The sequence below is a fragment of the Acanthisitta chloris genome, unplaced genomic scaffold (genome assembly GCF_000695815.1).
Source record: "Acanthisitta chloris isolate BGI_N310 unplaced genomic scaffold, ASM69581v1 scaffold6969, whole genome shotgun sequence".
NCBI classification, from domain to species: domain Eukaryota; kingdom Metazoa; phylum Chordata; class Aves; order Passeriformes; family Acanthisittidae; genus Acanthisitta; species Acanthisitta chloris.
The window spans coordinates 42,040-53,100 of record NW_008690757.1 but is presented as its reverse complement, the minus strand read 5'-3'; the positions used below and the strand labels follow the sequence as shown (position 1 = coordinate 53,100).

Below are 11,061 nucleotides of genomic sequence, written 5' to 3'. Positions count from 1 at the left end.
TGAACACTGCCAGGGTTGGGGCATCCACTAACCTCCCTGGGCTGATACAACAGCCTAATGACAGAGCATTTGCTGGAGACCCACACTTAACAGGGTCCAGGCCTGTATCTTCCCAGAGAGGACCAGACCCTGCTGTCCATCTCAGGCTGGGAACAGAGCACATGCTAGCACTGGAGGCAAAAGCTGGACCACACAGCATCAAAGGATGCGCTGCATCATAGCCAGCGGCTGTGGTGTTCAGACAAAACTCCCAGGTCACAGTTCCTCCTTCTCTGGTTATTCATGGATTTTATATTTAGCAGCACTTTGATGAAAACCAGAGATACACTTAAACAAATGCTGCTGACACTTTTCTCAAAGATTTGCAGTTGTCATCTGCAACACACATGAGTAGGGCAGAGATCTTCATCTTCACCTTGAAATTTTCCTTTTCCCAGTCACTGTGAACAGTATGATGGTTCTGCTTATTCTTCAAGTTTAAGTATTGGGTACAAGCTTTAAATAATACTTCTTGGCAGGGATCCTTCCATCCAGGTAGGGATGTAATGAGCAAGGCAAGAGGGATATCCTGATAGTTACAGCCCTGATGAAGGATCCCAGGCAGCAGGCACAAAGCTGTCAGTGCCATATGCTCCTGAAGAGTACTGAGGATAAGGAAGGCAGGAGAGCCTAAACATGAATCTGCCACCACCACCTGTTTAATTTTCCCTGCTCCTCATCCTCCATGGGCTCTGTGCCTCTGCTGGTCTTCTGTAAAGACCAACACAGTATCAGCCTTATGGGCAGAAGACAGGGAGGAGAGGTACCCTCTTCTCACCCCCTTGTCCAGGTACAGTGGATACTTGCAATGTAGCACAGCACAGAGTTCTTGGTCACCAGCTGTACCCCAGGCAGGAGAGCAGCCAGGGCCAAGTAGGAGGCAGAGCATTGAGGATCCTGGTGCAATGAACTTGGGAACAGAGTACAGCCTGCGTTGTTCCTACACATGAGGATAGAAGTGGGGACAGTTTCTGGGTCAGGCCTCAAGCCTCAATAGTCCTTCCTACCTGCAGTGAGGGAAAGATGCATCAATTTCCCTTGCTGTAGCTGTATTTGAGCTGTGTGTGTGTTTTGTCGGCCCCTAATACATCAGTTTTCCATTCCCACAACAAAGAACCAAAACTCCTGATGCACTTGTTATTGCTGCTGTGAGAGGGATGATATTGAGCACGGTAGACTGGCAGCCTGAGGCAGTACAGCTGATCTGCAAAACTTTTGCTCAAACTTTTCAACACCGTGATCATTTCACTGTGGTTTTCTCTGCTGTTGACAGTCTTGTTCTGCTCATTGAGAATGTGGCTGAAAGACCATTTTCCTAATCCTCACTATGTCATCTCCTTTTTGAATCCTCTCTTTTGTTACTTCATTCAAAACAAGCTGCTTGCTTTTTGTTTTCAAAGGCTTCCTGTGGTATTTCTCCTTCTATCTTCCCCTGCCTAAGCCCTTAGCATTTGTCTGCTATCTAGATGCTTCCTCGTGTTTTTCCGTGAGGAAATAATGCCAGCTCTAGTAACCATTAGAAAGAAGCTTGGTGTAAACATCTACAGACTTTAAGAGCTTAGGAGCAGCCATCTACTCCCTTATATGTGTGGCTGTAACTGGTCAATTAAGGAAGTGTAAAAATGAGGTAACCTGTGTTGATGCCTTTTCCCTGACACTGCCCCAGCATCCAACTATGTTGAGGGAATTTCCTGAGCTTGTGGTGGTATAATAACCCCCAGAAGGTCTCTTCTTGGGATACCTTTTCTGGTCTCCTGTTGAGACTGTGCAAATTTCTGGCATCCACAGTGTCTTTTATTAAGGAATTCCACAGGCTTAGAACCTGTTGTATCAAGACCATGTTGTTCTGTTTGTTTCAAATGTAATCAAATCATCAAATTAGATGGGCCCTAATGGGAAGGTATTTGGATCAATTCCTACCCATCATTTCCATGACGCATACGCTTTTGTAGACATCTATTATATCTTCCCTCTAAATTATATCTAGTTCCACATTTAATATGCAAGGCATAGAGGAGTAGCCATAAATCAGACACTCTGCTTTTAAAATAAATATGACATCCACGAGTGATTAAAATTTCTCTTTTGAAGGTTGCTTCATTATAATACCATTATTTGATTTAATCATATTGATTTTGTAATCCTGCTTGGCAAGATTATGTCTGTACAGCAAGCTAAAGAGGCAAGCAAGATGGAATGGTAGTGTCATACCAAAACATGGGTAAACAGGAACCTACAGTAGGGCAGAGAGTGGGACATGGAAAATTACTGTCATAATTTACAAACACCACAGCCAAGTTTCTCAGCAATAACATGCTGGCAGGTGTGCTGTGGGGTAATCTAGACAATGATCAGGCTGTGATAATGTTCCTGTGCTAATAAATGTTTCACAAGCTGCTGGTAGGGCCAGAAATTGATTTACAGATCAAAGTGGAAAGTAGTGTGAAGGAATTCTAATGAATTCTAACAAAAGATCAAAAAAGGATTATTTTTTAGACAGTTTGAATAAATCATTAGTTGTTATCATATAGAAAATAATTATTGAAGGTAAGCTGTATGCCTTTTTAAAATCTTGTTTTCTGAAGTTCTGAAAGTTCAGAAATTCAAAAGCAAATGAGAAAAAGTGAGAGATTGAAAATTGTGATGGGGGGACCTGTAGCTTGTAGAACTTGCCTTCTAAGCAGAAGGTATACTGCCTCTAGATGCAGTGTGAGATTTATCTATTCAAACACGAAGGCATCTGAGGGAGATATTGCAGAACACTATTTCTGAATCACGTAGGAGGAGGAACAGCTAAAAGTAATGGTGCAGTTCATGTGACCAAATGCAGATGTCCTCTTCAAAACGAGATGAATCGTTTCCACATTGTAGGTGTCCAGAGTTTACACATGAATCCCACTCACTGTCTCTTCGTTACAGCTTGTCCCAGCTTAGCCATTTGCCCAAGGGTGACTGTGTGCTGTCCTTGTCCTTGTCAGTTCCTAGTCACTTGGGAACTCGTGGTTTCAGTACCAGTCACGCTACCATGAATCCTTCCTGCAGTCTCCCAGGCTGAATTTATGGACAGGATGCAGCTTCCCTGGTAACACGGTCAAGGAGCAGAAGGACTGGGAAGCACTTGTTGGGTGTTTCTTGCCTTCAGCCAAGGCGGTGACTCTAATCCACATGGCCTTTACCCCATCAGCCCACCTTGGGAATTGCATCACTCATGGAGCAGTGGCGTGGGGGTGATGTGGCCCTCACACAGACCAGGTAGTCCTGTGGTGTCAGGGGTGGTCTCACTAGGCTAGATTTTTGGTTAGTGCTGCCACAGCTTTGCAGGTGCTGCTGACTGTCTGCATGAGCAGCAGTCACACCTTCAGGGAGAGCAGCCATGACTTTGCAGATGCACCCAGTGAGACAAGACTGTGTAGGGTTGGCAATGGGAACTGGCAGATGGCAGTGAGCTGTGACAGTAGGTCTTAGCACTGAGGTGAGGGGTTTGGTGGTAAAGTGAAGTGAGATGCCAGATGATAGAATTGGCAACTCGCAATGCCACCTGGCTGTAGCTGCTGGCACTGAGATGAGGTTTTGGCAGTAACAGGAGGCTCTGTGCTCCCTGATCAGAAAAAGTGACCCACAACAGTAAGATGTGATACTGTTGCTGACACTGGTGAAATATTTTTTACAGCAATGCATGTTTCCTTGCTAATGGATATCTTCTGGGGTTGTTTAGAGTAGAATAGACCATTTCAGTTTCAATGAACATCTAGTCTGACCGCTTTAGGGGTGACCAAAAGTTAAAGCGTGTTGTGAAAGGCTTTGTTTTAGAGGTGCCTCTAAAACACTGGCAGGCTTGGGTCACCACCTCTCTAGGAAATCTATTCCAGTGTTTGACCACCCATTCAGTAAAGAAATGCTTCCTAGTGTCCACTCTAAACCTTCTCTGATGCAGCTCTGAACCGTTCCATGCAACCTATTGCTGGATACAAGGGAAGATGTATCAGCTCCTGCTTCTCCACTTCTCCTCCACCTCCTTTTCTCCAAACTAGACAGGCCCAAAGTACTCAGCTGCTCCTCAAAGGACATTCTCTCCAGACTTAGTGTGAACCAGAGGCTCAAACACTGGGCTTCAAAACCAGCTAATGGCACCATGGGAACCTGGAGGGTGACTGAAGCTGTTCAAGGGCAAAGAGACTGTGAGCACAAAATGGGTTACTCTGTTGCTCTGGTATGCAAGCTGTCTCTGCACAAATTAGGAAACTGTTTGGCTTAAATAAAGTTAGTAGGGAAGTCAAGGCTAAAGTAAGATAACATATTCCTGTTCAAAAAGCATATGGTATAGATGAAATGTAGCCAGGTTGAATGAAAGGGTCTGAAGGGAGTCTTGGCACTATCTAGATAACAGTATGAGCAATACCATATTGTATCAAAACTACCTGGAGAACAGTGTTAGAAATACCAAATTTGATGTGGATGTAGCAGAATTGGGACCACTGTGGAAAAATTACTTAGAGGCAGGTCATTAAATAGGTTCCATTTGTCTGCGAGGACTGTAGGAAGAGAAAGAGAGGTGCAGGCTTGGTGAAAAGGTGGGCTTAGGAAAATAACCACTATGAATTAAAATAATTAAATAGGAAAAAACCCCAGAAAATAATTTTAAAAATAGGCATTAGGTATAATCCTGTGGAGAACAGCATCTTAAAATTTTATTTGAATTTAATTTTGGCAGTGTATATGACATCAGAAGAGACTAAAGACATAAATGTATTGTGTGTTTGTTCTGGCTTTGGCTGGGATAGAGTTAATTATCTTCACAGTAACTAGTATGCTGCTCTGGTTTGGATCTATGTTGAAAACAGTGTTGATAACACAGAGATGTTTCCATTGTTGCTGAGCTGTGCTTACACAGTCTAGGCCTTTTCTGCTTCTCACATTGCCCTGCCAGCGAGGAGGCTGGGGGTGCACGAAGAGTTGGGAGGGGACACAGCTGGGACAGCTGACCCCAACCGATCCAGGGGATATTCCATACCATGTGGCATCATGCTCACTGTATAAAGCTGAGGGAGGAAGAAGTAAGGGGCCGATGGATGTTTGGAGTCATGGCATTTGTCTTCCCAAGTAACTGTTAAGTGTGATGGAGTCCTGCTTTCCTGGGGATGGCTGAACACCTGCCTGCCCACAGGAAGTGGTGAATGGATTCCTTCTTTTGCTTCCCTTGTGCACAGCTTTTGCTTTACCTATTAAACTGTCTTATTTCAACTCATGAGTTTTTCTCACTTTTACTCTTCCGACTCTCTTCCCCATCCCTCCAGGGGAGTGAGCCAGTGGCTGTGTGGAGCTTAGCTGCCAGCTGGGGTTAAACCACACAGTATTGACTTGATAGTGTCTTTATACTTGTATCTTTCTGTTGCCAGAAGACAGCTTGTTTCTTCTTTTAGCCTGTAGCTTCAAAATTTCAAATTCTGACAAAAGAAAGCAAAGCACATGCTGAACTGCTTTGCTCAGTACAGATTGCAATCAGCAACATTCTTTCAAATTCCACTCTGAAGCTTGCAAAGTAAAGGCTTCATCCTGCCAGGCACTGGTATTAAGTATCACATGGAAGGCAGTCATAATTCCAGTTCACTGTAGCAAGGAGCATTTAAAGTTGAAGTAAACTCAATGCAATGTAATGCATTACATTGCATTGAGTTGCAATGTTCACTTTTGCAATTGCAATGCTCACTTGCAAAGTAATGCAAGTGAACAAGGAAGGACAGATGAGATGATGATGGCTTTTTTTCATTAAACCCTAAGTGAAGGGATGAGAGCCCTGATTTCTGCTGCTAGTCCTGCTTGTTTGAGCATCACAAGCTAAAATACATAAATATAATTTGGAGCAAGGAACAAGACTCTCCAGAACTCATAAACTGCTGGAAGTCCTCATCTCACCATACTACATACAGGTTCCCTATAGCTTTTGCTTTCTTCCTGGTCCCATTAATCTTGCACTCTGCTGCACACTGGCTCTGCTTCAGCAGGGTGGACAGAAAACACCACAGCTGAAGCCTATTTCGTAGCATGATTAGGCATTTTATTGAAAACTACAGATTCAAATTCTTCCAGCTGAAGAGGGCTCAGATTTTTCACTTCCATGGAAGTGCTCTAACCCCTAGGATATCACGTTGTCTCCTCTGCTAGAGGATGTCGGGATTTTCTTCAATGAAAAATAAAGGAAAATGCCAGTGTTGTAATTTTACAGTTGATCAGGGCATTCTGTTATGCTCAATTGTTGCCTTGTTCTTCAGCATTCAAATGAATGATATATTAAGAGGAAGGAAGGTTTTAACCCTACATCTTGACATAAAGAAAAAAAAAACCACTGGAGGGATTCCTCCTCTTGCATGTTTGTTAAGGAGTTCTACCTGGGTAGGTTCTGTAGGGAACTCTGAGATCTGCAAGATAAGCTGTGCTGCCAGAAGGCTGAGCATCCCGCTGCTACCCTGGGGGGGTGGGTAGGAAGAGAGCTGTGGAATATTCTGCCGCAGAGGCAGAAGAGAGAGACTGTTCCAGGAGGTAGAGAAATGCAAGACGAACAGAACAGAGAACTTCACACAGGTTTCTGGAATAAGGGGAGTTGAGATGAGGTGAGGGGCAAGCACCACTGGTTCAGGACCACCCTAAGCAGCTTCCAGCATATTTTCTTGTGGGTCTGTGATCCTGTACATGGTTATGAGTACACAGATCCCCTGTCCCTGCAGTGGGGGGGTCACACCTCTCTTGTTCTGGAGAGATGCATGTGCTTTTCACTGCAAACATTCCTTTGCTTAACAGGAATCTGGCCTTTACGTTTTTGTTTCCATGGTATGAAGGCAATTCCAGGGAGAAGAGGAGAAACAGTTCTCATCCAGGTAGTCTCTAGCTAGCCCTCCATCACATGTCCAAGTAAAGATGTGAAAGGGAAAGAAAAAAGAGAAGGGCTAAGGAGCATTTTTAATCATTTTTTTCATGCAGGGTGCAGTCTTTTTGATAGGGACTGTTAACTGTTATTATCAATCAGCTAACTACACAACTATTTTAATCCCCTTGCATACCCTGACAAAATGAATACAGGTCATTATTTGTTTTTAACACTTGGTATTGTCCATTTAATTGTAAGGAATTAAGAAGGAGCAGCTGTGCCAACATATATTATTAATGTATTTGAAAACAGTGAGTAATCTACACAGTTCAATTATAGGGATCCCTATGTCCCCAAGCCAGCAATCAGAAAGATTTACATTTTAATTGATATTTTATTCTGTAAAGGAAAATAAAAACCTTCAGCTACCTAAGTCCTTACAATTAATTAGGCACAAAATACTCCATAAAGATTAACAGTACCCTCATCCCAGGAGTGCTCAAATAAAAATGCCCAAAAGGCAGAAGCACTTTAAAATCTGTAAGATATCAGTATAACATGTCTAACAACAGTCCACAATCCACAAAACAGCACATGCATTTGCAGTAAGCAACTACTCATCAGAATTGTCAGGCGTGGCATGAATTTGAGCACGTATGGCATCCCTAATTTCCACTGCCTGCTTTAGCCTTAGGTCTGCAGTTCTTATGAGGGCACATTGTTTGGTTACGGGATCCATCAGTATGTAGGCTCTGCTCCACAATAAAAATACTCACCTCTAGTTTTGCAGTTACAGACTGTAACAAAAGCAAGTCACTGCTGTATGTTCATGATTTTAGTCTTGACATCCAGGTCATTTTCAAGCCAGTGCCATTTTGCTTTTGTGTTCCACATGCACAAGCCAATCATACCCTGAATCTTCTAATGTATTGGACTGCAAAGTAAAATTGCTGAGAGCCTGTTTCAGTACTTGAATGGACTTGTTCAGTCATGTACTATGGCCCCAAAAGGCTGGAGTACCTCCCTTGCAGCCGTGCCATCCTCCAGACATTGTGGAGCCATTACTGGTCACCCCATGTCAGCAAGGCAATACTGTCCCACCTACCATGCTGTGTCTTGTTCTGCTGTTCCTTAAGTGTTGATGGATGAGAATGCAGCATTCGCCTTGTTTCCCAGATTTATCATATGCTCTGTGCTCAGTCTCCATACTCAATGCCTTCACATAATGATGAACTGTCCCTCTGATCCAGTGTCCCAAACCACAGCTGCCAAGAAACACAGAACCAAACAGTGTGCAGGCCCTGCAAAACCATATGTCTTGGCAGACTGACACAACTTCTGCCCTTGAGCCTACTACAAAAACCCAGTGTCTCACAATGCACCATAAAGAAGTGTCCTGGGAACAGCTCTGCATTCCCATGGAGTGAGTAGATTTGCCCCTATCAACTGCCGCAAGACTGTTAGACACAGCATGAGCACCGGTAACTGTTAGTTGGAGCCTGTTAGGCAAGGAAGCATGTGTGGGAGTGGGGCAAGTTTACTTGTCTCAAGCTTGACATCCACGTGTGCAGATGTGCAGATACTTGCTAATATCTACCTGCCTTGTAAGGTCAAATATTTTTACTATATTGAGGTGCAGGGGTCAGGCAGCCTTTGTCACATCTTCTGGCAGATGCAACCTGTTGGTAGGTGCAACAAGTCCAAGCTATTAAAATCCTGACTGTACATGGCCTTGAGCAATGCGACCCTGTTGGACAGGCTCAGATCAGGGAGGACAGACTAGATGATCTCCAAAGGTCTCTTCCACACAAAACTCATTCTATAGCCTTATGCTACACAGGTAGCATTTCACGTTTCTGTTACATCTGGAAAGATGCCCAAACCCAGAAAGAAAATATGCCTTTGGGAGCTACTGTGGTTAAATGCTGTATAGCAGCCACAAATCATGTGTCTCCCTTCCTGGCTGCAAACATTGAGCTTTGTAAGCGATGTTCCCCCTAACAGCTATTAGGCTAAGATTACAAGCAGCACATCTAATGAAGAGCTGGATTCTCATCTATCAACATTACAGGTTTTTCTTGTAATCTTATGAATGTAGCCTTGGGCAAGACTTTCTTAATTCATGTGCTGTTTCATTAGTTTTGGCAAACCTGCATGTGCTGCTAGTTGCATTCCTGTTTCCATAACCCTGACACACTTTCTTACTTTCATTGTCTCACACAGTCAGACATACTTTAAAAAGTGGAAATATTCTCATTAGTAAGGCTAAAGCCACTGCACATGTACTTGCAAATGGTCTGCACTTGTACATGGCTTAGCACAAGTGGGCTCATCTGGCCAAGCTCTCGTTGGGTGCTGCTGTAATCTAGATGTAGTAATGTGAAGGTCTCCAGTATTATCTTGACTGCACTGAGCTACTTACCTCTGAATAGAGAATATCAGTGGTTGCATAATTTCCCATTATGCTGAGTTTACATTATAACATACTGATTTTGGCACAAGCCCCTATTGCTAAAGTTAGAGTATGCCTAAAGCTATAAGCTAATGTTATTGATCAAACCTGTTTTGTTTGTGGGGACGGACAAGTGGTAAAATTCCTTATATAAACTTGGAACAGATGAAATCCTGACAGCTGATCAGAGCAGACAGTGGGCTGGGAGGGTAAAGCTGTCAGTCATGATGCCAAAAATGGAGTTACACTAAATTATCTTTTTCTCTGAAAAGTAGCAGGAAGATCAAATTAATATATTGCAGTAAGGGGGAGATACTTTATATTACCTACTAGACCTCATTAAAAAATAACTAGTCATATGAAAAAAACTATGAAATTAAAGGCTAATCTGCAGACAGTTTATTAAGGAGTTAATTAAAAAATAACTGAATAATTTTGAACTTAAACAACTGCTTGAATCCTGAATAAATTCTATTTAGTCCAGAAACACACCACCATTTTACCCAGAACTAAAATGAGCGAGTGCCATGACATGAGGAGCTATGGGCCGTGCAATCTGCCCTGAGGTGAAATTGTAGAGCTCATGCTGTGCCAGTATCATAGCTAATGCCAGTCAACAAGGTAAGGGCAGACACTGTCCTTGTATGAAGGCTGTGGAATGGATGTGGCTTCTTCCTAACCCTGTTAATGTCAGATCATGTAATATTTTCTGCTGGCAGAAGCTGAAGGATTTCCAGCTCTGCACCGTGCTGCAATGTATCTGTAGTGTCTTGTAACTGATGTATTTTGCTGAGAAACCAGAGAGAAGAGCAGGAGTTACACCAGGAACCCAGAAATCCACATCTGAAGCAAACTATGTATCAAATGCATTTCAACAAAAGGACAAATTTGCTTGATAAACTCTGAAATAATTACTTGATGTACTAGACTTTTTGAAAGCTTTTATAAGATATTAAATGTGTATTTGTTGGCTTTTTGATACAGAAAATTACTGCATATGAATAACTTTCATGCTGATTCACAAGCTGCTACATATGACAATAGCAACAGCAGAGATATTTGATGGAAAAAGCTTATTGGCTTAGGTTATTAAATAAAGCTTCTGCTGGAGCAGAATTAAATTAGTATATAATAACATTTTCACATTATAAAAAAAAGTCAAGTAAAAAATAACAGTCAAGTCAAGCAAGACAGGTAATATCTGCAGAAAATCTGATGCTGCCTTTAAGCATTCAGCTTAGTGTCTGTGGGCTGTAGTTGTTCATCATGATCCTAAAGCCACAAAAGGAAAATTAGTCTTCGCAATATTAGATCACAGTGTATTTTCTTATATGAAGGTAAGATAAATACACATTTTTTGATTAGTAAAAGAAATGAAACTGGAAAAAAAAACCCAAACAAATGTCGAGTGGTCACATAATAGTTATACTGATAAAACCCGTGAAAACCTATTTTGTGAAGAAAGAAACCTTGGTCTGCATCACACAATGGAAAGCAGGAGTAACTCTACCAGAGTCTGAAATACATGGCATGGATCAGGCTCCGCGGTTTCTTTAAACACAGCAGATCCGAGGCTCTGCGGAGGGTGTGCGGCAGCTCCTCACCTTGCCAGGGAGTGGGAGCTCTGTGCCTCCCCAGGCGCCGCCGATGCAGATGATGGCAGTGAGGTGGAACAATTGCTGAGGTACCTGTCTCATTCTATCTGTGC

The 11,061-nt window shown here is 42.7% G+C and overlaps 1 protein-coding gene across 1 annotated transcript in view; it reads right to left on the bottom strand.

The window, feature by feature from the left end:
* Positions 1-10,048: 10,048 nt before the first annotated feature.
* The window catches only part of MOV10L1 (Mov10 RISC complex RNA helicase like 1), a 43,010-nt gene continuing 41,997 nt past the window's right edge, over positions 10,049-11,061 (bottom strand). Inside the window, exon 27 of the mRNA XM_009081937.1 lies at positions 10,049-10,142. Coding sequence (XP_009080185.1) covers positions 10,049-10,142 — 94 coding nt within the window. The remainder of the gene's footprint in view (positions 10,143-11,061) is intronic.